The 27,656-nt window shown below is 28.7% G+C and overlaps 1 protein-coding gene across 3 annotated transcripts; it reads right to left on the bottom strand.

Moving 5' to 3' along the window:
- Positions 1-1,848: 1,848 nt before the first annotated feature.
- On the bottom strand, positions 1,849-26,306 carry LOC107443986 (max-like protein X). 3 transcript variants are annotated; one of them, XM_016058029.3, is made up of 8 exons: positions 26,180-26,306; positions 23,152-23,212; positions 18,868-18,990; positions 16,072-16,169; positions 11,653-11,749; positions 8,140-8,239; positions 4,526-4,610; positions 1,849-3,390 (listed from the first exon to the last, which is right to left on the bottom strand). In XM_016058029.3, the coding sequence occupies exons 2-8, from the start codon at positions 23,189-23,191 to the stop codon at positions 3,217-3,219; spliced, it is 717 nt and encodes a 238-aa protein (XP_015913515.1). In that variant the 5' UTR covers positions 23,192-23,212; positions 26,180-26,306; the 3' UTR covers positions 1,849-3,216. The 3 variants fall into 3 exon arrangements, with proteins under 3 accessions (XP_015913515.1, XP_015913517.1, XP_071043492.1); XM_016058031.3 differs by having other exon boundaries at positions 26,206-26,291; XM_071187391.1 differs by lacking the exon at positions 26,180-26,306 and adding an exon at positions 24,428-24,570.
- Positions 26,307-27,656: the final 1,350 nt, after the last annotated feature.

Raw genomic sequence — 27,656 nt, 5'->3', positions numbered from 1 at the left:
AATTTCCAGTCAAAATGCTTTTACACTAATATTTTTTTTTAACTGGGCATATTTTGATTGTAACCCTGTATTGATCAAAGTGATAGTGACCAGATTCACAGCCATAAATTTAAAAATATAGGTCTCATAATCATTCATGAGCGGTCGAAATTTTAAAAAATTCTGACTACAAGCCACTAAAAATATATGTTCGTACAAAATGAAAATGTTAGTAGTTATGTGATTGTATATTGATTAGTTGAATGTGGCTAAAACAAAATAATTTAGAACTCATACAAGTTTTTGATAATTAAATAACAATGCACATGAAAAATAATGCTAAATTGAAAAAACCTACTGTCAATAACTTTTACATATCTGAATATCACGATGTGTGCATTTTCTATTACACAAAGCATTGCTGCAACTCATCATGTGTCCCCCTTATCAAGTTATCCCTGGCGTTTTCAAGTAAATGACTCATAAAATTAGTTAGCCCCTTTTGATAACAAAAGAATTTCACAATGGAAAACAGACAGAAATACCATGAAATAAGAGAATGTAAGTATGAGTAAAGGCTGTATGGTCAATGTTCAACAAGAATCTACAATGAATAACTGTAAAATACAGATATGTTTTTTTACAGTTCTCATTTTGCCCTAACATAAACAGAGATGCCAACTTGCTCAGGACAGCAAATATACATTTTAAAGTGGTAGTTTATCAATTGTGATTCTTGGTTTAATAAATTCAATTGAGTAAATTTTTTTCCACCGCTATTTCTATATAATTCACCATTTTATGGTACTTATGTCATGCTATACCTTTTAAAAAGCAAGGAAAAATAGTCAAACATTTGCAAAATTTACTTTGTAGTTATTTACCGTTCTTTTAATTATTTTGGCGTGTCCAGAGCAGTTGGCATCTCTGTATAAAGTTTTCATTTTGTCCCTTTTTTGCACAAACCTTAGCTTTTTATCAATCTTTAAATTATAATTATAAAAATTGTTTCTTCGCGTGCTGCTGTCACTGTTCATCACACCTACTATCATCAAGCCATGTCATAAAATCTTGATATTGCAGAAAAATTTCATACATTTTTTGAACTGTTTCCTCAATTCTAAACTTTGCATATTGACAAGAACTTTAATCATCCAAACTTTCCTCTTGTTCTTTTAAAACACAATTGTCATTCAAAACATTAATCATGTGAATGAAAAGAGTGTATTCAGAATTCCTTCCACAATTGAAAACATTCAGCTTTGAATTACTTTATCTTCATAGGAAATCAATGTCAAAAACAGCTTAAGAGTATTATACACAGAATCTTAAAAGACAAAATAACAGCATTTTGTAAAAAAAAATTTAGAACCAAGTCAAAGATAATAAAGATTTTAAAGTTTGAAAATTGCAAAAATTTAGATGAAGTTGGTATAATACTTTTAAAAAAATGAGAGCTTAAAAAAAAAATTGAGCAAAATTTGGCACATGAATCCTTTGAATATCCAGATTTTTCTTGAAAATAATATAGTATAATTTTAGTGTAACCAATTAGCGATGAAGTAATTGATTAGTTTGTTACAAAATACCAAAGCTTGTAATCATTCTATAGCTCTGCATTTTAAGAATATTCTAAGGCTACAAAATACGGGTTTGAGTAATAAGTCATGGGTCAACATATTGCTTAGCTCCAAATTATGATTGTACTTCTGGGGTACCAATTTAAGACTGTGAATTAGTGATTAACCAATGATGAAGATTAAACCAAAGATCCTGGAAAAAAGTGACAAACTTGCAATATGAAGTATATCTGTAAACAGTTACAACTCTATCCAATTAAAATTTGTAAAAGAAACTTTAGAATAAGTGTTACATTTTAACTAAATACTTTTTATTGAGAAATAAAAGTTTTTTTTTTATATAATATTTTCAAATACATGATACTGTACGATTTAAGAACATTTCATTATTTAAAATATTATTTTCTAACGAATATAATATATACAAATATTAATATAGAATCAAACTATAAATAATTATACTAAAGGAGTTGATACAGTGAAAATGCTTGTTTTTTACAAATTAAATACATTTACTTCCAGGCATCAATAATTCTGATTGATTTCTTTAAATATCATAGAAAAAATATACACTAAGATTTAAAATATAATACAAAAACATTTTTTAAAAAAAGAAAAATTGAAACAAATATTTAGCAATGAAAGTAGACAAAAAAAAATATTGCTGATTTGACTAAATGCTTATTTTAATAAGAGTAATAATATGAAGAGATTTTATACTGATGTGTAAAACAAAGGTACATTTCCTTAGAAATTACTTTTTTTAAAATAAGAAATTTAAAAGAGCATCGATTTGCTATTTACTTTATCATCATATAAATCTGTTTAAATGAAATAGGCAATTACATGCTACGCTGCAACAGACAATTACAATTCTACAAAATAAATATTTCTTTGCTCAAACATTGCTTACCAGATTTCGATTTTGAAGACAAAATAAAACATAAGAGACAAATTATAGCATCTGATTGTAACAAAAATATGACAGGTTAAAAACTACAGTTCAGGAGCATAAAATTTCGATATGACAAAAAAAAAAACAGACTTTTCTATGTAAACATTAATTTCGTGAATTAAATATTGAAGCATAAGTTTAAAATACAAGTATAAATACAAGTTTAAAATTTTTTTTCGAGCTTTGGTACAGACACAATCTCAATTTAATCAACATTTGGAAAAAAAGCCTAATGCAAATAGAATAAGGTGTTAAAATAGATTAAGAAATAATAGAGAAAAGCAATTAAGAAAATAGACTGAAAGATTAACAAATCCAACCAAGATTGTAGAATATATAATAATGGTATAATAAAATTCTTATAAGGATATAAGGGATAGTAGAGTATATAATAATGCTATAATAAATTATGTCAACATTTTGAAGTTTTTATTATAATAACAGAATTTAGAAGAGATTTTTTTAAATAACATAAATGGTCAAACACAACAGAATCCAAAAGAACAAGAATATAGTTTTAAAAAAATAACAAAATTCATTTTAATTCTTTCTGTAAGGTATCACATTTTAAATGACAAAAATTGCTATAAGTGAATATAAAAATCTGAAGTTTTAACAGACCAGAAACATCATTGCACATCTTTAGATTTACAAATCAATTAAAAAAATATTTGCATCGCATTGTACAACTGACCAGTACATTTAGGTGATTTGATTATTCAGTTGACAAAGCAAATTTATCATCATTTCTTGCAATGTTTGAGGCTTACAATATTCTTCCAGCCAACTAAATACACAAGCAGACAATTCAGCAAAATTTGCAACAGATACTGATGAATTGAAAGATTGAAACAAGGAATCACACACTGCTTGAAACTAAAGAAAAAAATTCATTGAATAAATGAAAGATTATAAGAAAAATATGTATAAGTTCAGTTACAGATTCAACTAAGAAGACACCTGATCAAAATATGTTAATATGTCAAATGTGTTAATATGCAAAATATGTCAATTTTCCATTTATTTTATATTGTTTTTTACTTTCTTTTTTATTTATTTTTTATTTTTAGTTTTTATGATAATTGAGTTGTATGCCTCACGTAAGATAAATTTCAAAAACTACTTGCAAGAGCAAAAGTAATACATAAATTATTCTACACACTCAACCACACTAAGTACTTGATGGCATTTTGAACTTAGAATGAATGGAATAACAAAACTAATTCAACTAAAGAAAATAATAGCAAAAGTTTAGGTTCAGTTTCAATCCTAAACATTTAAATTCATGACAATGAAAAAAAAATATCTAAACAAATTTTGAAGCATTTTTTTTTTATCTATTCTTAGTTAAAAACTTAGTTCAGAGAAATTCAAAGTCATCAAAGAATATCTTAATTAAGCCTCATTTCATTTATTTCTAATAATTAATATATTATACACAAAGAATAGAAATTAATAAAAAAATATTATTAATCTTAATCTTTGCTTTTTTTTAATTAACAAAACATTAAAAAAATTGACAATGAAATAATTTTACTTTATATGAGAAAATCTATAATTTGTTTTAAGAAGAAATATTCAAATTTGCTTTTAATTCAGTTAAAAATGGTAATTATTAATCATATATAAGTATAACAAATCAGCATGCACAGTTATTATTTAAAGAAAGATGTTTTTTTTTTAATTTACCATGAAAGCTTTATATCTAAGAATAAAAAAAAAGTGTAAGAACACAAAATAGTTCACCTAAAAGGGTGTCAAGATGCTAATGTAGATGGAATAAATAATAATTAAAATTTAAAATGATAAATTCAGTTACAACTAACATTTTGCAATCTGAATAATTTGACAATAAAATATTAAAAAAGAACTAAGTACTTAGTAGTAATTCCTTTTTAAATATAATGTATTATAAAGTTTATCTAGTGGTTGTAAGTAATCAAACAAGAACTAGATAATAGTGAGAGGAAGGACACAAAAATGGCAACTTTTATCTCAATAAACTACTCACCACTTGAAACTTCATTTCATCACTAACTTTATTTGAATTTGAGCTGGGTTGGCTTTGATGAACCTTAACAATTGCTTCATAGTTTCTGTAAATTAACAAATGTATACAGATAAGTAAAAATTAAGAACTTTTTAGATAAGTTAAGTACATTATAATTTATAATAAAAAATAAAAATTCTTTTATATCAGAGAATACTAATCTTGATGTAAATTAAAAAACACTATTAGGCAAAACAAGGGTGACCTTAATAGGTGAACATATGCTCTTCTGCCAGAGATTATGTGCAGTCCCTCAGTTTGTAATAAAGAAATATGACACAATTTCAGTTTCACAATTTACATTCTTTAGATTAATGTTAGGGTGAGACACTACATTATTAAAAAAAAAGAGCTTAAACTGTTTATGTGACCCATTTTTCTATCAAGTTCAAGCAACCACTCAATCACTAAATCCTGGGTCATCCAGGTTCGATTTTCGTTCCATTGTATTCCAAGCCTAAATATATTCATTCCTTTAAAATATCTGGGCTTATTTGATTTTCCTATAATCAACTTGTTCTTGTTCTCCAGTCAAACTTGAGCAAAATAAAAATTTTGATCTTTTTTTTGACATCTTACCTCCTTCACACTTTTCACCTTTTAAACACAAAGTTTTTTCCAGTTATGCCCAAAAAAAAGATCAGTCTCATCAGCATCTAATATGTCGCCGGGTACATAGTCCTTCAATAAGGAAGGTATCTTCTCCAACCATTTTTTAACCATGTCAGTATCCACAGAAGCAGACTCTCCACTTATTGATTTAAAAGAAATCATATGCCTCTTTCTGAATTTTTCTAACTACCTATTAGAAGCTTTAAAATCCTTTATCCCCAATTTCTCAGGTGCCTCTCTAGCCTTTTCCTGTAACAGTGGACCTGATACTAAATAATTTTTGCTTCTAACTTGAGAAAACCATTCAAAAATCCATCTGTCAATTTTAAATCCAGGTCACGTTTTCCAAAAATACTCTAATTTGGTTCTTATTTCCTTTTTCACGCCAAAGTTTTGTCAGTTTTTCTCTATTTTTAATGATGTCTACTGCCTGAGTCTTTCCAATTTTAAAGTTTTCAGCCAATTTTCGGATACTGCGTTTTTGATGTTTGGAATACTCTAAAAGTTCAATTTTTTCCTTCAAAGTTAAAACTTTATGAAGCATTGTTGAACAAGAAGAAACTTTTTCAAGAATAAAGATCTTTTAAAAATTTTATCTCCAATACTCTTTCAACAGATGTAGTTACGAAGAAATAAAAATGTTTTTTCACAATTATGCAGATATTCAAGTTAGTCATATGATACTGAATACTGATGCCTGAACTGCCAGTAATGCATAGGAAAAGGAACAAGACAATACTAACATGTAAGACACCAGGCCCTATGGAATTGTATTTACAATCGATCATTTGTCAAAAGTTTGAATAAACGTTTGATTTATATGAACACCTGGATGATTGAAATTTCTATTCTATTCTTTTAACCTAGCCAGGATGTGTGCAGGGCTGATAAGAAATAGAAAGGAAATTTCGGTGGGGAAGAGGAATTGATAACATTTAATGTGTCACTTTAACTTGTGGGGTCTCAAGACTGAGCATGTGGGGTCACAATCCTGTGGTTCAGATAAAAAGATCCAAAGATGCTTCTGTTGGAAATATTTTACATGAGCAGAATCATTCTCCTTTCTTTCTTGCGAAAGATAAAATCGAAAAGATAAAGGTGACAGGAGAATGATAGATTGTTTAAAACTGAAATAGCTTAAAGTTTTTAGTTATGAATAAGGCACAAATTTACATGTTTAAAAAAATGGTGGAGAGAGGCATTTTTTTCTTAAATTTCATAGTAAAAATCATTTTTTTTTAAAATTTAGAAAAAGTAGCGTCCCGCTTGAAGAGACAGAAAGTAACATTGCAGGGCAAAAATGACTGCACTGTTACAGGAGTGTTTGCTTCAGGGAGAATGTACACAATGGTTTATTCATAGAAGATTCCTGGGGAATTAAAAATATGTCCGTTTTGAAAGCGCCCGTTTTGCAGGAGTGTCCATAACAGAAGGTTTCACTGTATGTATGTATACGTATATATATATACAGAGATGCCAACTGCTCCGGACGCGCCAAAATAATTAAAAAAGCGGTAAATAACTACAATGTAAATTTTGCAAATATTTGACTATTTTTGCTTACTTTTTAAGAGGTAGAGCATGACATAACTACAATAAAGTGGTGAAACATATAAGCCTACGAATTATTTAGAAATAGTGGTGGATGAAAATCTACTAAATTGAATTTATTAAATCAAGAATCACAAATGATAAACTACCACTTTAAAATATATATTTGTTGTCCGGAGCAAGTTGGCATCTCTGTATATATATATATATAATTCTTAGAATCTAACTTGAAACTGAAAATCTTATTTTTTTCTATATTTCGATACTTTAAGGAAAAAAGTGACTAAAAAGAATCAATCAGAAACATTCATAAAAAATTCCAGGTTATAAAAGGAAAGCTGATAGAAACAAAATTTTATAGAAAAAGAAGGTAAAATAAAAGAAAAAAACTATTACTCTTTGTTGTTAAACAAATTTTTGTACTGAAGACTTGTTTTCCTTATCACAATTTTGGAAAAATGTAATAATTAAAAAAAAATAATTTTATCAACACACCATAATAAAAACATATGTCTATAAAAAAAGATGAAAGAGAAATATAAAGCAAAATTTTAAACTGAAAATTTCCTATTATCGAATTACTATAATTTCAGGAGAAAAGAACGATAGAAAAAAGTGTCAGAAACGCTCTTAAAAAATCGAGTCATAATAAAATTGGGGATAAACACGAAGGTTTAAAAAAATAAAGCAAACGAAAAGGGAAAAAACACTTGTTCAATCTTAAAACAGAACTTTAATGCTTAAAATCTAAATTTTTCATGTATTTTCAGGTAAAAATAACCAACATAAAAATAAATACATATGCAAAATAGAGTCTATCAGAAATATTCTTAAAAATACTATGTCATAATAAAAACAATAATAAAAAGTTTATAAATGAATCTTTGAATCTAGAAGAAAGTAAAGAAACTTTAAATGGGCACAAATTAAATCACTGCAAAACACAATTTCAATTTAACCCATTTTGTTTTATTTCAAGTGCTCTGCTGCTTTTTATCCTTTGCCTCATTTTCTTCCAGTCATTGCTTCTCCTGTTACAGACGCTAGTAAAATTTCCCATTCTCTTCTAAGCATTTCTTCTCGAAGCATTTGAATTTGTGAAGCTTTGGTTTAGCTGTAAGGGTAGGGGAAAGGTGCAACTTTTCATACTAAATGCTTTTTTATATTTGAGGGAAATTAAAGGAATAATTTACTGTAGCTTTTGTTAAAAAAAAACGTGCAATTCTTCTTAAATCTTTGTCGTAATTTTTTTACAACAAATAATTCTATTTGAATGTTTATTTAAAATTGCTTCAAAATAAATAAATAAAATATAGTTATTAGATAGTTTTTAAAAAAAAAACTACAAATATTTTGGATGTGAAATCAAACTACTATTATAAACATTCAATTGACAATAAAAATTATTTTACGTTTTCATGATTTCTAAGGCTCTAACTTCTTTTCGTAATGCAACCAGTTCTTCATCTTGTTTCTTCTTTTGTTGAATGAGAAACTGAATATAATCAATAGCTAATCAAAGAAAACAATAGTAAGAAATTGAATAATATTTTAATAAAAATACATAATTAGGAAATATTAAAAAATACACACTTAAATAACTTAATAATGCCTTTAACTCAATAATGTCACAGCAATGTTGTCAGATGCACTCAGAAAAAAACATTCCCAATTTTTCTCAATATTAGTTTTATCAAATTTCCACATTTTTTGAAACTGATGGCATAAATTTAATTATTAAATTTTCAATTATGTCTTATTGATTGAACATAGAATACATAATAAAATACTTTTACTTACTACAAAAATTGAAATATTTTTAAAAGGATAGTAAGAATATATTAAATAAACATATTACATGAAAAGGTTCATGTGGACAGCAGTAAAGAGATACAAGGCACAATGCAGAAATTTGTTCTATTCTATGCAGCTATGTTTTATGAAAGATAAAAAATACTGAAATAGTATCCTTTTTTTACTGAAGGAAACTAATGTTGATAATTACTATATATATATACATGTTGAAACATTGTTTAGTTCATTTTTAAGGAGAAAAATTTTTGATTTCTATTGTGCAACATTTTTGAATCAAAGTATAATTAAATGAACCTTTTGCTAAAAAGAAAAGAAAATTGAAGTTGAAGTTTCATATAATTTTGTAAAGATGCATGCATAAATATGACAAAAAAAATTAAGTAGGAATTTATTTATTTAAATAAATTAGCCGAAATCAGGGTGCATAGGCAAATTTTTCAACAAAAAATAAGCACTTTTTAAGCACTAAAAAAATATTTTTAAGCACTTTAAAAAAATATCATAATTAGGATAGGCACTTTAATNTATATATACACATATATATCAGTAAAATGCAAAATAATTTTCAAAAAATTAACATGATCATGATAAAATAACTAGTTTCTGACAAAGAACTCTTTTCTGGATTATATTAGCCACCATAAAAACAATTTACACACAATTTTTACATTCAATACTGAGTGGAGCATTCTTTTTTTTAATGATTAATTTACTTAATAACGTAAAAAATTTAATTCAAACTTTCAATTAATTTAACTATTATTGACCCCTAATAATGATAAAATAACTAGATTCTACCAAAAAATTCTTTTCTTGATTATATTAGCCACCATAAAACAATTTACACACAATTTTTACACTCAATATTGAGTGGTTCATTCTTTTTTTAAAATTAATAATTACTTAATTATGTAATCAAGTTTAATTCAAAATTCTAATTAATTTAATTATTTGAAAAGGTAATCGAGTGTATTTTTTAAGATTTAGGTAAAAGTTATTCATAAAAGCATATCCAACAAAACATTAACAAGATTAATATTATTGATTATAACTTATTAAGTATGTAAAGAATTAAGCAAACTAAGAAAACTTTGATAAATTCATTTTCAAACGTAAATTAATGAATGGCCCCTAATAAATTTTTATTAAAATTTGTTACCTGGTTCACTATTTTTTAAATGAAACCATTAAAAATATTGAAATAATTTTCAAGTGTAGATACTATGTTTATTCAAGCTAAACATTTTTGTCAGATGGAAATTGTTATATGATCCCTACACTCACAATATTTTACAAATCTGAGATAATTGAATTTTTTATTTCAATTGTTTTCAAATCAAATCATTTAAAGATAAATTAAAGTTTTATGAATGACAAATCTAAATAACATAAGATTTTTGGCTGTATTTAAATATTGAAAGTCCCTCAACTCGTACTATACTTTAAAATCTTGCCTCTAAATATTATAGTTTTTTCATAAAACAAATTAAGAGCGCTGAAAATTTTAAAAGTAACAATACAATAATAAAAAGCAATAAAGTATAATAAAAGCTTTAAAAAATTAGACAATTAGTAAACGGTCTGTTAGGTAAAAAATCGTACTTTTAAAAATCTCAATTCATTTATATTTTTATTAAATTAAATTAAATAAAGTTTTGTGATTCTTGACTGGTCTGGGGACTCACATGTAAATATATAATTAGTGAATGGTCCCCAAGTCAAATTCAACGACTTGCATAAGAAGGCCATTAGTTTGCCAGTGACAAAGACAATGGTGCTTCACCATAGATGAAATTAATAAGTTAAATAAAATATTCTATTGCTATTAGGGAACAAAATTGGCAATGCTTAGTTGGTCCCTGTGATCAGCAAAAATTCAAGAGATTTTTCGGTTCGTTTTTAGAGAGTGGAAAATGCAGCCTGAAATTGAAATTATCTTGTAAAATGCAACAAAGTTGCACATGAGAGTGCATGAATTCTTCTCACTGAATCCAGCTCAGTATATGCACATGTGGACCCGCAGTATTTCATTAAACATGCAAAATTATAGGCACTTTCATTCGCTACAGACTGATGCCACAACGAAAATTTTTGTGATTGAATGAATTGGGATAACGTTAAATAAAAAAATGTGAAAACCATGCTTTTAGCATAATTCGTGGTATAAATCGACATGGTAAAGAAAAAATGTCTCATTTTGGAAAAAGGAAGTATAAGAACTTTTTAACAATACCCACTGAATAAAGCACCTTTTAGAGCTTTTAAAAAAGAAAATAAGAACATTTAAGCACTTTAAAAATGCCACCCACCCTGAAAATTCAGCATTAAAACTTTTATTACTTTTGTTTGGAAAAATATTAATCTTTTATGTACCTTACACACATATTAATTAACTTTCTGTGAATTGTAGAGGCATAAAAAGCAAAGTAAAATTAACATCTGTTTTTTTACAGATTCATAAAATTCCGAGTTACCCTTAATTTACCAGTTCAGTGGCCACTTTGGATAATTATAAAAATAACTTTATGAGATAAAAAAAATTCCAAATATATACGTTAGGCTTTAGTAAAAAAAATAATTTTTAAAAGCAAAGTTTGTATTGAAAACTTTCATGAAATTAATACCTATAATATACCATTCATATAATTTTATAGACGTGTAAAAATCAATTTAAAAAACTAGTTTAGGTAAAGTTAACCCCACCAAACATGGATGTGTACAAAATTGTTCAAACAAAATTGAATAATTTAAATAAATACAGGCTTTGCAGTAATTCAAAATTGAAATCAAAACATTTTTTCTACAATACATGCATTTTAGACTATTTTTAAAAAGGGGAAATGCAAGGCTATAAAATAATGCAATCCACTAGTTTGATAATTTTGTTTTGTGCGGCATATTTCAGTAAGTAAAAAATTAACAGATTCTAAAAGATTTGATAAAATCAAGAGATTGTACTACTAACTCCTATAAATACGCAAAGCCCTGACTAAGTATTTTAAATGTTAACAAAAACTTAATGCTGAAATAGACAACTAGGAACATTAAAAAGAAAAATATTAACCAGTAATACAGAAAATAAGTCAAAGAAACACAAAGAATATACTTACATCTTTGAAGAATTGTAGCTTTGCTTAGTTTATAGCTACTAATACTATCTTGTTGTTGGCAAGTTGGAACAAGGGACTGCAAGTCTTCATAACCTCTCTAAGGAAAATGTAATTATATACATTTGAAATTTAACATAAAAAAGGCTTTTAGATATGATATCACTTTTTGGTACAAAATTTTCAACTATAAGGAATTTTGTACAAAGTTAAAAAAACGCAACGATATTGAGATTCAGATTTTAGTGACAACTTTAAATATAATGTCACCAGTGATATTAATATTTTTAATAATAAGAATGTTCAGTACATACTTTCTAATAGTACAAAATTCAGACCTTTTTTTTTCAGATAAGCATCAAATCGTTACGTTCGATTTTTTTAGAAGATATTGACTCTTTCATTTTAAAAACATTTAGAATTCACTTTACACCCGTACAACTTTTCATTGATTGGAAATGGACCCTATATTTCAAATATAAACAATTTCTTCCTTATAATTCTCATCTCATTAAATTCGACAATTTTAAGCTTAAAAATCTTATCAATGATTTAGAATTCACTAGGAAACATTCTATCATATATCCTATAGATAAAACCTCTGGAAATTATGCCTTTATATGGAATTACCTATATCTTAACCTATTAGACAATGAACTTGAAGAAATGCAGAGAGAACTTCTCTCTAAATTTTAAGAGAAAATGTTTATTTTTACTTCACTGAAACATTTTGCAACGCAGTACATTTTAATCAAAAATAATACCATTATCTAGTCATTAGTAATTTAAATTTAGTCATTGAAATTAAAATTGTTATCTTGTAAAACTTTTTTATGGAAAAAATTGTTGATTTGAACAAAATTTAGATGTTTTTAATATTAATTATTTTTTAAATAATTAGTTTTTTGAAAATTAATTATGCTGATATTTCAATGTTTGCACATTTTTTTAATCAAATTATTTTCCTTATTCTTAGTTTGAATGATGGGTCATGTTTTAATAAAATCTTATCCAAATTTTAACACTTCTTTTATAAATTTATCTGCATTAGAATCATTCCAAAGTTCCACTTTTTTGGGTTTCAAAATTTATTCTAGTCTCCAAAAAGACAAGTTTATATGTTCGAATAAAACATTCAAATTTATAGACAATTAAGAAAAAAAACTTATTCTGAAATTAAATTTAATAATCAAAATAATTACTTGAAACAAAAAAATTGAAATGAACTACTTGAAACTTTTTGTTACTTGCAAATACTTGATAATGGAATCTAACGAGGATTAAGCTGGAAATTGTTTAAATATAATTTTGGGAAAAGAACTTCATTTATAATTAATTTAGCAGAAACTTTTCCTATACACACAGACAATCGTAAACCTGCAATACACACAGACAATCGCTGACCTTCAACATATGCAGCCAATCAAGCATATTTAAATGACGAAACTGAATATATTTTATTAAAATTAGTGACTAACAATTCATATGATATTGATTTATACATTAGGGCTTTGTCTGTTATTGATGAATATTTAATTCTTCAGTCTTAAATTTAAACGAATTTTAAAAGAACAGACTAACTGATAATGCTCAAATATTACCTATGCTTGGCCTGAGAAATTTTACTTTTGGTTATTCAGGGTGTACTGTAAATCTGCCCTTACAGAGGAAAGAAACAGGGCAGTTTAAAGATTATTAAAAGCACCTTTACGTTTAAACCTCAATAAAACTTATTTTTATGCTTATTTCATCCAAATCCATAATTCCCTACTGTAATTTGTGAAATTTCAATAGCCTTTCTGCCTTCCTTTTCTTCGATTAAATAATTATTTTTTATGTCATTTGTGAAATTACAATAGCCTTTCTGTTTTTTTTTCCTTTGATTAAATAATTATTTATGATCCCCAATATTGATAAGGACTTCAAGTAATTTTAATAAGGATTCTAAAAATACATAAACAAATGCATCTAAAAATGCATTCTTCACTGAAAATATTTGGCAGTGTCCAGCTTAAAATTAACAAAAAAAGTTTTATCTGTTATTTATAGGTATTTTCCTTATTTTGATCATAGAGATATTTAATATAAAATTGTTAAAAATATATCCAACAATTTTAATTCTGATAAGTACTCAAAATTTCAAGCTTAAAACTAAAAGTGGTGTTTCTTCATTAAGTTTTAATGTATTCTAAAGACATATTATTACGCAACATTTTTTGATAAAAATTAGTTACCGATTTACAATTATTAAATGGCAAAAAAAGTTATATAACACATTTTAAGTAAAGATGTGTCCAGTCAGCAATTAAAATAATAAATACAAAATAATAATTAAAAAAAAGTAAAGTAATATTAAGCAATAAAAGATCCCAAGAAATTGAATTTTAAAATAGTCAGATATTTGAATTTCAATTTCTCAGGAACTATTCAACCGATTTTGCTCAAATTTTGTATTTTGCCATGGAAAATAATGTTCTTTAAAATGATGCAAAAAAAATTGTATTCCTTACAATCGAAAAATTTTTTACCATTATTCAATAAAATAATAAAATATTATAAATATTTAATGAAGGTTACNTTGAATTTCGATTTCTCAGGAACTATTCAACCGATTTTGCTCAAATTTTGTATTTTGCCATGCAAAATAATGTTCTTTAAAATGATGCAAAAAAATTGCATTCCTTACAATCGAAAATTTTTTTACCATTATTCAATAAAATAATAAAATATTATAAATATTTAATGAAGGTTACTTTTTGAATGGAATTATCTATGGACAAACAAATGTTATAATAGTGTAAATATTTTTTTCAATTCGCTTAAGTACACCAGATATGGTGAAATATACAAAAAGTAAAATTAACATTAAGGGGTCTAAATTTTCAACCTAACCAAACTATTGGGACCATATTTCCTAGTTTGCGACTACTCCCAATACATAGGGGGTCAAAAATCTGAATCTTTTGATAAAGGTATGTTGATTCAGATAAAGTATGTTTCTGAATCTGATTCCATAACTTAAAATAGCATCTACACTTAGTAATTAGTATATTTGAGGTCACCTCCTCGAGCCATTAAGATTGAGTCCAAGAACATGAAGATCCCATCATTAGATCAGGATGGTCCTTTTTTTGCACACTGTACATCCTTAATTTATTGTGCTCTGTAAATTGTGCACTATTTTAAAAACACAGTTCTTAGAAAGTGAAGAAAGAAGAGTTTTGAGTATTCTTGCGTCTCATCTCCAGAAATTCTAGCATAAAAGAATCTCAATAATAGACCAATTGTCTGTTTGGCAATTAATTTTATGATTTTTTTATATTTTTAAACCGCGAAGAAAATTGGAAAGTGCCCCGTTTTTCATGGGATTTAATGGTGTTAAAAATTCTATGACATTCCAGGTTCTAGAGTAAAATTATGTTTTTCCCTGACATTTTAAAACCATCATGGCAAATTACATATGCTAGCACTTTTTAATGATGGTATTAATATCAAATAATTATAAGCAAAAAAGATGCAAGTTTTCTTTATGTAAGAATAATTTATGAAAACTGTAAACAAAAGAAAATTAAGGAATTTGAAGAAAAAAGGAATTATAGAAAAATATTTAAAATAAAGATATGAAATATCATATGCAGAATTTGAAAGTCAAGTAGCTTAAAAAAGATCATAGAAAAAATAAATATAGTACATGATTAGTAAATAATATAGAAAATATAAATTTAAATATCAGAATTTCAAGCTCAAGTTGGATGTAACAAGTTTAATGCAACCAAAGCAAACAAATAAAAGAACATATTTGTTCTGAAACAACTTTAATTAACAAATTATATAAAATTAGATATAAAATCTTCTTTGAAAATAAATTGATATGATTTATAATATAATTGTATAATTTATGTTTCGTCATTAAAATTGTTATATTTATATATTTCTTCTTTGGAATGAAAATGTTTTATGCTAAATTAAAATAAATATGAAAAAAAGAACTAAGAAAAAATATTTTTCTAGCACAGCTATCAATGTTATTCAGGGAATAAATAAAACATTAAAACAGCCACATAATTTCTTCTTTAGTAGAAGATAATATTAAAATACTTGGTCAAAGATAAGGTTCTCTATACAGAAACAAAATTTACTGTAAATGCATATTCAAAAATTAAAATGAAGCAAGTTGTACTCTCTTTAGAGTTCAAAACAGGACTGTATATAAGATTAATTTATAAGAGTTTTTACAATTAAATTAAACTCCTTTTTTCCATTAGAGAAAATTATAATCCTTTCAAGGTGATATTTTCCATATTTTTTTTCTCAATATAATAAGCTTGCTGGCTGAGATTTAAAAATAAAAATGCAAGATCTAGTTAGATATATTGTGAAAAAAATCTATTTATATAAAATAATAAAACATAAGTAGATTACTTTGATGGCATCTCTTCTCTTTTGTTCAGCTTGAGTGTGAGCTTCACGTCTGCGTTCTTTATAACTTAAAGTAGACTTTTGATCACTATCTTCATCATCTATAAGAAAGTATCATTCATTTGTAAAATGAAAATAATCTATAATGTATAAACCCATAATCTATAATGAAAATAAATAATGATTCAGTTCCATTGTAACACAGTCATTATATGTATAACTTAAATATTAACTGGCCTAGTGATGGGAGTCAAACCCTTAAAAAACTATAGTACATACTAATATGATTAATATAATGCGTATTTGTAAAGTTTTACACGTAAATTAGAACTAAAAAAATAGAAGAAGCATAAAAGGTGTTAATGATTGTAGGAACACCTGATTAAAAAATTTACAGCATCATAAAAAGCAGAACATAGTCATCTTCATGATGAAGATGACTATGTTCTAAGACTTCATCTAAGCAATGTTAAGGAAGTTTGAAGCAGAAAGATGAAATATTTATTGGCAAAACATTGCTCACGACCAAAAATTAAGACGAAGTCATCACAACCACTCATGGAACACAGAGTTCGGCAGTTTACAATATAACACTATTGTCATTTTCACCATTTCTTTTGAGCTCAAAAAATTACCCATTTCAAGCTCAGAACACCCGAATGATTTTCTTCAGCGAATAACAGCAGAGAACAATTTTCTAAAACAATACTGTAAGTTATTCCAATTCCTCCATGAACAAGTCTCTACAAGCTCATGTCAGACAATTCCCCTCTCCCTTTTTTCTGCATTTCCCAAAGCCAAGCTAACAGGGTTTAAGCAAAGGTACTGACTTCATTACATTCTGACCTGCTAGCTAGAGACAACTAGAGGGAACCAAACATCTGGCTCATAAGCAATAATCCTTCTCTTCTTCTTCTTCTTCCTTATCCCCAAAATTAGCAGGGCTAAACTATGTCCATGAAATTCATCACCCGGAGGAAGTCGGCCACCATAAGTGTGTTATTAAGAATGNATGCACGTATCATAACCGTTCCGTCTCATACTGCAATAATCCTAATTTGCCTAAGCCAACTAGACAACTAGAAGTCTAAGCCAACTAGACCATGAGAATAAACATTTAGAATCGACTTTAAAACAAAAATAAATCAAATTTTTATTTACAACATGCTAAGTAACAATTTAGCTACTTGACCAAACCAAGTGCAATCTCTGAAGAGGTCTAATAAGTAAAAGCTTTCAAATGTAAACAATGCTATAATTTGAAGAAAACTCAGTAGATAAGCCCATTTGAGGTTATTGATCATTAACTCCTTGATTAAAACTTAAGAGTGATTTTTCCACTGTTTTGGACACATTCTTAAATAATTCTTTGTCTTTAGAAGAGTGTAAGTAAGAATCAAAACTCATAATTCAACCATGACTTTTTTTTTAATATCGATATTTTCAATGTTTATTTGCTCGAAAAGTACTAACAAGACACTGATCATCCTTACAGGTTAATTTTATACTTCAATACTATTGAAACATTTTTGAAACATGAACATGGAATTCTGCTGACATTTTCAACTTAATTCAACATCAGTCAAAATAGTATATAGATAGTAGCAACAGAATACAATCAGAATCATCTACATACCAGTAAATATATAAAGATATTATAACTTCTATCCATAAATTTAAAAAAAAAATGTATAGCAAAGGCATGAAACCTACAAAAAATACATTTATAGTAGTTTTGACATAACAAAATTTCTAAGGACATTATAAATAAAAGTTCATAACAAATTCCTGAAAGAGTATTTTATAAATATAAATATATATATATATATATATAAGAGTAACATGCAGTGAAAAGGATCATTTCTATAAAAACATTTGTGTATATTACTAACATATACCATATGTAAGTGTTTACTCTACGCTTCTAATTATTCATTGTGAACAATTATTATAAGTTCTGAAATTAATAAGAATTTTAATTTCAAGAGAAGTAAAATGTGACTGCTTTTCAAACAAAATCAGGGGTACTAACTTTCTCTGCTTTTGGGGAAAATTTCTTCNGGAAGCTACACAAAATACTGATTTCGATCTCTTGTTATTGTTTGTTTGCTTTGAAAGTTTAAAAATTTATTTGTACCACTACCACTCAACTGTGTATTAAATTTCATTCAATTATGACGATTCCTTCATGGTGTTGCAATTTTCACAAACAGGAGTTTATATATATATGTATAAAAATAAAGGTAAGAGTAACATGCAGTGAAAAGGATCATTTCTATAAAAACATTTGTGTATATTACTAACATATACCATATGTAAGTGTTTACTCTACGCTTCTAATTATTCATTGTGAACAATTATTATAAGTTCTGAAATTAATAAGAATTTTAATTTCAAGAAAAGTAATTGCTTTTCAAACAAAATCAGGGGTACTAACTTTCTCCGCTTTTGGGAAAAATTTCTTCTAATGGTAGCTAAATTTGTTTTCATAAATGATTATAACTTATTTTCCACACCACTGCATGTAAATGATTCAAAAGTTTATTTGAAACACCACTTCATTCCAGCTCTACAGCGCTGAAACATTTAAAATATTGATAAAATTATACCAAATTGTGAAATCTTTAGTTCTTAATTATCTGTCATTCTATATAATATTTTGTAAAACATGTAGCAATTGGCAGTCCTGAAATATTAACAAAGTAAATATGAAGGGAAAAAATGAAATAATCATTCATTAGTAACAAAAATTCCTTATTTAACATATGCTGTTACAATAACAAAGAAATAAAAGATTACCCGTATTATGGGCTGATGAAGAGGTTAGCAAGTCTATCGAGCCTGTAGATGATGTCCTAGAAAATGAAAAATTTAACGATGGGCCAGGTGAACTAGGAAGGTTGCGTTTTTCATTCTCAGATCCTAAATAAACAAAATAAAATTTTTAAAAAATTCATTATCAAATAAATTGTATTTATAGAATTTTTTCAGATGCTTCTTAAATTAAACCCTATTGGGTCAATACAGGAAATTGTGAATAATTCCTATTGCTTTGAATGACTTGAGCAAAAACCATGTTTTCCGTAAACATTTCCTTTTCACTTAGCATTCACTTTTTACTTTCAAGATTTGTTTTTTCCATTTCAATTCAATGCTTGAAAAAGAATATTCACGCAAAAAACTAAAAATATTTTCCCTCTAAATCCTATTACTATTGAAGAGTTTTTATTGTAGAATACAATCGTTATATCAATTAGTACTTAAGTAAATTGTTTTATGAATAAAATTTTCCAGTTCACAATTATCAGCAACATTTCAAATGAAAGGAGTATATGCAAAAAGTGTTCACAATTCCTCCCAGTACAATAAGTAAACATCTTCTGACAGACAAACCAGAAGACAAGAGTACTCCAGAATCAAGTATTTAGAAAACTAGCCTTCATGAAAAACTTTTTGATGGACCTAACCAGTATTTGCGTTACATGGAGAGTAAAACCACAAAAACCTCCCAGGCTTAGTCCAACGACAAGGGAATTCTAACCCATGATCCATCTACTACTGAGGATATTTATGCCAGCACTGTGGTTGGTGCTAGTCAAAAGCAGCATTCATATCGACCAGTCAACACTGATATTCAAGCCTGGGTCACCTCATTGGGAGGCAAGCATTTTATCCCCTGAGCTAAATTTTTTTTAAAGGTGGAAGTGAATAATTTTGAGAAGGGGAGCATTAAATTTAGGTTTTATTCGCCCCCTTTGTTATCTGACGCTCCAGGCGAACGCCCGCCCTTGTCTCTTAGATGATTCAGGATAAATTCCTTTCCAACTACAACAAAAAAATGCTTGCAGAATGAAAGTGAAAAAAAATAATTATACGATTTGAACAAAAACCAAAAATTAAAACAAAACCATTATAATACTAAATAAGATTCAATATTTATTAGGTTTTATACTTCAGATGTTATTTCGATTTCTTGAATTATTAGAGGTGTTATAAATTTAAAATAGAAATTTTTTTTTTAATTTTTCCTAAAAAAATCAACCAAGCTACAAAAACTTTAAAACAAAATAAATTACAAACATTGAGCAGCTTAAAAATTTGTGGTTTCTTTCAATTTTCAAATTTTTTGGGTTAAAATAACATTGTTTTAAAATATCTGAATTCTAAATATCACAAACAAATGCATGGCACTGACTGCAGAAAAAAAGATAGAAAAATAAGTTAGATATACAACGAAATATGAACACATAAATGGTATAAAAAGAAGAGAATGTATCCCAAAACTGCCTAAACAATTATGGCAGAATAACTTGGATATATGATGAAATCACCAAAAACGAAAAGTGTTGAAAAGCGATTATTTAAATGTGCAATTTAAAAGCCAGGTATCGTAATATTATCGCAAAAAAATACAGGACTTTCAAAATCACATGGAAAAGGGTAACAATAACTACCTTTAAAAAAGGGGAGAATAAATCAATCAAATTTACGATGAAATTGGCAAAATTCAGATGAATTGTATTATCGAATAAAAAAACTGAGTTTTTTTTTAAAACCATGTGTAATTTCGTAACAGTAATTGTTGAAAAAGTGATAGAGAAAGAAAATAGGTTTACAATCGAATGTGAGCAAATTGGGTGCATCAAAAAGTGATGAGTCGAATGTGTGATTCCAAATTTTCAAAATGCTTTTACTTCTCAAAAAAAAAAAAAACAATTTCTGTGTGTTCAGAACCTCCCGCTGACCGCACATCAACACTTAGAGGGGCACAGGTTGTACACTCTTACAAATAAAATTCGAAATAGATAAAATATTTACACAATGCAAAACCCATCTATACTTTCGAACTTGAAAAATGAAACAACTAAAATCCACTTCTAACATTTACTGGATAAATAACAGAAAAGTTTGATAAATAAGAGGAAATGAAGTATATAGTTAAAAAATGATAAATGATCAAAATACATTTATTATTTCAACATATTTTGAAATGCATACATTATAACAAAAATCAAATTAGAACATGGCAACATGGATAAATAATATTATTTTTTCTTATTTTAGCTATATCATAGCGAATAGTTGTTATGTTTTTGATGACAGTAATTATACTTTCATTTTAGCATAAACTAAGGTTATACAACCTGTGGTCCATTGACTATTGATGTGCGGCACGCAAGAGCTTCTGAGCACAATGGAAAGAAAAAAAAATTTTTGAAAAATAAAAAAATTGTTTAAGTGATTTTTTTAAATTATTGCAATGCTTTTCCATGTGATTTTGACGATTCCGATACTTCAACTTCAATGTTATTATGGCACGCAAGTTTCTTATTGTGCAATTAAATAATGACTTTTGAATTTGTTCATATTTCATTGTAAGTATAAATTATTTTTCCGTCATTTTTTTGGTAGTTAGCCCCACGCTTTCGATATCCCGATATTTTAATACAATGTTATTGCAACATGAAAGATTCACGAAGTGGAAGAAAAATGTGAATGTTTTAAACTTCTCACTGTTTGCTATCCATTTTATTTTACATTTTTTGTAGCTTAAGTAATTTTTTAAAGGAAAAAACAAAAAGAAAACGTTTGTTATTTAAAATTTATAAAAGCTCTAATAATTCAAGAAATAATATCTAAAATATAATATCAAATTAATATTAAATCATTTTTGTACTACAATGGTTTTGTTTAAATTCTATAAACTTTATTAAATTAAAATAATTAATTCTAATTCATATTACTCATTAAAATATAAAAGGTAAATTTTTTTAATTCTTTCACTCTTTGAGCGTCACAGTTTTTTTCTTTCTTTTTTGTAGAATTTATATTATATATTTATTTTTACCAATATATATATAGACATATATATTTGATAAAAAAGGAAAAATGTTTTAAAAAAAGCATCAATATTTTTCATTTTTGAATGAACTCTAATAATTGAAAGTATTTAATATTCCGCTAATAATTAATATGTAACTAAGTTCACTGATTAAAAAAAAATAAAGTTCTTAGAACACTAATGTTTAGATAAAATTATTATATTTGCAGCCAACATAACTAAATATGCATACCGCTCTTCATTAGTCAACAGGTTGTGCAAGTGGCCCTTCACTCAAAAAGGTTGTGCAAGTGGCCCTTCACTCTAAAAGGTTGTGCACTCCTATAATGCACCCCTTTATGCCATAAACCATCATTTGTGAAGCTTCAATGTCTCTTTACTTTTTGAAATGGTTAATTTTAATCTTTCATTATTCTTTCCTTACAAAGAATAAGCACCATTTTCTCTTTCAATTAAACTATTTTCAGTCTTAGTCAGCTCAGCTGAAATCTGATCGGAGCTGAAATATGAAATATGTTCTCAGCTGAAATAAAGCTGTGTATTTTTAAATAGCATGAATAAAAATTGTGATGGGTGATATTTAAATTATAAGAATACAATTTGCAATGTGTAAATTTTAAATCGTGTAAATACAAATCATGATGAGCAATTTTTAAATTATGTGAATACAGATTGGAATTTCATTTTTAAATGGTGTGAATACGAATCAGAACATGTTGGTTTAAATAGCATGAATACGAACCATGATGTGTGATCTTTAAATCTTGTGAATATAAATCGCACCGCGCGATTTTTAAATAGTGTGAATTTGAATTGAAAATGTGTGATTAAATAGTGTGATTATGAATCAAAATGCGTGATTTATAAATTATGAAAAGACAAATCACAATGTATGATTTTTAAAATATGTGAATACAAATAAAGTTATTCTACTCTAAACGAAAGAATTGGGAAATACTGATTTCATTGTTAAAAGTATCAGAGAAGGACGAAGACTCAAGCATGTGATGTCAAACCCATAACTTTTGGTCCAGAATCCCGCTGCTAATCAGAGTATGCAATGTCATACCTGTAACTTCCTGTTTATGGTATAGCTTCACCAGAAGTGGAATCACGGAATTTTGAAAGTCAGATGTCAAAAATGATGACTAATTATAATTTGCAAAGAGTCAAATTTAAATTTTTAGGTGAAAATTACAACTAAAAAAAATGCATACAAATGAAACAGGCAAGACACTTACCAGGATCAAATTTTGAGTCTGTATAATGCAACTCAGCCATGATAAACTTCTAGTATCCTTCCTGTTAAAAATTAAATTTTTAAAAAAATTAGTAAATGTTAAAATCTTAAGAGTATTAATATAAAATTAAATATGATACAGAAAGGCTTCAGTATTTTGATAGGTGATAGAAAAATTGCCAAGTCTTGGAAATGGTCTGCAAGAAACAAAAATATCTCAGAAGGAGAGTAACTCAAAGGGTATAACTTATGGCAGATCCAGGGCAAACCTCTCTATTTTGATAAAAAAAAATTTCAAAGAAAATTACACTTTTAAAATCCATATGATGCCTTTGTGATTGTAGTTGATATGACAGATCATGATACAGAAATATCCTTTTTTGTTTTAGGGGATAATTCATATCTTGAACTGCCGCACTAATTGCAATCCGCAAGGAGCCAAATGTTTTTTAAGCTGGCAATTTTTTAAAAAAAAAACATGAAGTGGGTATATTTTTGTACCGTGATTAATTGCTTTACAATTACTAACAAATTAAACTACTGGGCAGCAGCCCCACAAGAAACTAAAATTATCACAGAAGAGGACCAACTTGAAAAGTATAACTCGTACCCACCCCCGAATAACCTTCTATGTGCTTTTTTACTACAGGTTTGCAAAAACATTGCCAAGTTCAGAATTCATTTGGTATCTTGATGATTGCAGCTGGTGAGAAAAAAACGGGAGATATTTCAGTAGCGTGATCTGTCACGTCAACTACAATCACCAAATGGATTTTAAATTCTCAATTTTTTTTTTAAAAAAATCATGCAGAGGTTTGTCCGGAGGTGGCTATTAGTTATACCTGTTGAGTAAGTCTCCTTCTACGATGTTTTCTTTTTTTTGTTTATCGGAGGCGGCTACCAGTAAGTCGCCAAAAATTGGCGATTATTCTGTTAAACGTGAGATTTCCATATTGTGATCTGTGGCAGAATAATCAACAAGTCTTGGAAACTTCAGGGCAGCAGCCCTGAGATTTCTGTGGCAGAATAATAGCAGAGTCTTCTGCTCAGAAAGGGACTAACATCGCAGAAGGGGACTAACTAGAACGATATAGCTCGCAGCCACCCCAGGGCTAACATCTACAAGTTTATTTTTAAAAAAAGTTTAAAATCTATTAGGCACCTTGGTGATTGTAGTAATCTAGTTGGCACAACAGATCACGATACGGAAATATCCTGGTTTTTCAGATCAGGAAAAAGAAATCATCCAAAACAAGAAAGTATGCAAATGAAATTACCTGATTACTTTTTATATCCTTTATCACAAAGAAGAAATCTATAGTGCATCTCATAAAAATTTGTTTACAATTAACATATTCTATGGATCTGTCGCGCCAACTACAATTGCCAAGCACGAATGGATTTTAAACTTGCAAATCTAGAAGAAAAAGAATATATCAGGTGCCTGGCGATTGTAGTTGAGGCGACAAATTACGATACAGAAATATCAATCACAGGGGCGTACGCAAGAGTGGGGTTTAGGGGTTTAAACACCCCCCTTGAGCTCAGACAAAATGGCAAAAATAAAAATTTTAGTAGAAATTATGCAAGCTATTATTTTTTAAGACTTTATATTTTTATTTGCCTTATGCCTACTTTTTTTTTCTAACGGTATTTCTCACTGAAAAAACATTTACTATAATAGAGTTGTACTTTTGAAACCAAATTCGTGTGATACTGTTACGGTCTGGTTCCTTTCTGTCCTGCCAGTTGCGATAGTTTTCGAGATTGGCAGTCATTCGCGAGGTCTTTACGCGATGATTCTGGAACCCTAGACGTTCTGTCGTCTTTGAGACAATTCGAAAATTTTGAAGATGCTGTGAAAAGTTATATAAAAGGGGGAACGGAGTACAGTGGAGTTAGTTAGTCAGACTAAGAGTTATCACTGCCGCTTGTCTTTCGGAGCTCGTCGCTAAATCTGCTTCGTTTTGTCTTAACAAAAAGTTAATTCAATCGCCGAACCCGTCGTCGCCACTATTTCGACTAGTGAAGAGATCAGTAACAATACCATTGGAGATACTGTGGTCGTTAAAGTTATTCATTCCAGCTCGAAACTTTGATATAGTAGCATAGCGGATATTTCTATACCAATAAATATATGTATATATTTACTGTTCTTGGATCTTTAGGATGCCAAAACGCAATAATTTAACAATATTTAATCATTTTGAGAAAAAATCACGACCTGAAATTAGTGAGGTGACAGCATCTGGTACCAATGTAAGTTTTTCTATTGAACAGAAATGTCAGACTTCCGTTGAAGAAAACATTTCAAGCATAACAAAATCTGATGAATGTGAAAGTGGCCCTCAAAGTGTTACTTCCCACCCATGGGACATTGGACTTTTTTCAGAAGATATTACATGCGAGAAGATATTAGACTGTGCTCTTAAACTTAAAAAATAAAATCAAAATTTAACTAAACAATGCTGTCTAAATAAAAAATCAAAATTAATAGCCATCTAAATTAGGGAAATAATAGTGCTTTATTACATACTCGAATTTCTTTTAGTAANATATTACACTATGCTCTTAAACTTAAAAAATAAAATCAAAATTTAACTAAACAATGCTGTCTAAATAAAAATTGTTAGCTGTCTAAATTAGGGAAATAATAGTGCTTAATTACATACTCGAATTTCTTTTAGTAATTTCAGAAAATTATGAACACCCCCCTTGAAAAAATTCTGCGTACGCCACTGATCAATAATAATTATAATGGTTCTAAGATTAACGGACAACTCTGGGATTCCATTCATTGACATGACCCGATCAGGTGTTCATGTAAAGATACATAACAAATGATTTAGGTATCCAAAATCATTATCTTAAAGACCAGAATTAAATATTTTCACATTAACTTGTATTGCTCCAGCAACTTAGTCATGACATCGATTAGAAAATATTTTTTAGAAATAATTGAAAAATGAAAAACAGTACATTGTTCTAAAAATTTTTATAGCGATTTTTTGAATAATAAAATAAAATACCTCGAATTATAACAATTTGCACGTACATTCGCCAATTATTCGCTTCTAAACAAAAACAAATGCAGAAAGATGATGATGACTATCTCGCCTTTTTGGAGCCCTTTGCAGTGTTTCGCTTATAGCTCGCTTATCAATTACGTTGTAGTTGTTGTTCATTTACGTCTCACTAGAGCTGAACAATGGGCTATAGGTGACAATCAGGGAAACATCCCTGAGGATGATCCGAAGACACGCCATCCCAATTTTAATCCTCTGCAGCGGGGATGGCACCCCTGCTTCGGTAGCCCGATGACCTGCGCGCGAAGTCGAGCACTTTACGATTGAACAGTTTTAGGAGGACCAATACCCCGCACCCTCGATCCCTACGCAGACTGATCCAAGTGGTCACCCACCCGCACACTGACCGCAGCCAGTGATGCTTGACTTCGGTGATCTGCTGAGAACCGTGTCTTAACGACCAGTCCACTGCGGGACAGGGATAAGATGAAGTTGTTGTTGTTACTTTACGTCGCATTAGAGCTGCACAATGGGCTATTGGCGACGGTCTAGGAAATATCCCGGAGGATGATCCGAAGACATGCCATCCCAATTTTAATCCTCTGCAGCGGGGATGGCACCCCTGCTTCGGTAGCCCGACGACCTGCGCGGGAAGTCGAGCACTTTACGGTAGCACAGTTTAACGAGGACCCATACCGCACACCCTCGGTCCCTACGCAGACTGATCCAAGTGGTCACCCACCCGCACACTGACCGTAGCCAGTGATGCTTGACTTCGGTGATCTGCTGGGAACCGTGTCTTAACGATCAGTCCACTGCGGGACGAGATGAAGTTCACAGAATTGCTGTTGTTATTGTAGTAGTTCATTTACGTCGCACTAGAGCTGCACAGAGGGCTATTGTCAACAGTCTGGGAAACATCCCTGAGGTAGATCCGCATCCGAAGACATGCCATCACAATTTTGATCCTCTGCAGAGGGGATGACACCCCCTCTTCGGTAGCCCGACGACCTGCATGCGAAGTCGAGCACTTTACGGTAGAACAGTTTAACGAGGACCAATACCACACACCCTCTGTCCCTATGCAGACTGATCCAAGTGGTCACTCACCTACACACTGATCGCAGCAAGTGATACTTGACTTCGGTTATCTGCTGGGAGCCGTGTCCTAACGATCAGTCCACTGCGGGACTAAAGTTTACAGAAGGATTGGTGATTGAAATGAACTAGAGGTGACGTAGAGCAACACTTCCCCGTGTCAACTGTGTCAACACTTCACATGCTTTCACCATGGATGGTACTTCCTACACTAGGGAGCGCTACAGATTCTTTACCGCCTATGTTTCCGGGTTACTGTTTCTGGTGCATTTTGAAGCCATTTGGCTCAGAACGTGATCATTGTGTTTTGAGATTCTTTTGAATAGTAGTTCTTACGAACGTTGTATTTGTTTATTGGACTGATCGTTAAGACACGGTTCCC

The sequence above is a fragment of the Parasteatoda tepidariorum genome, chromosome X1 (assembly GCF_043381705.1).
Source record: "Parasteatoda tepidariorum isolate YZ-2023 chromosome X1, CAS_Ptep_4.0, whole genome shotgun sequence".
NCBI lineage: Eukaryota > Metazoa > Arthropoda > Arachnida > Araneae > Theridiidae > Parasteatoda > Parasteatoda tepidariorum.
The sequence above is the reverse complement of the archived record's forward strand: the minus strand, read 5'-3'. Positions and strand labels throughout refer to the sequence as shown.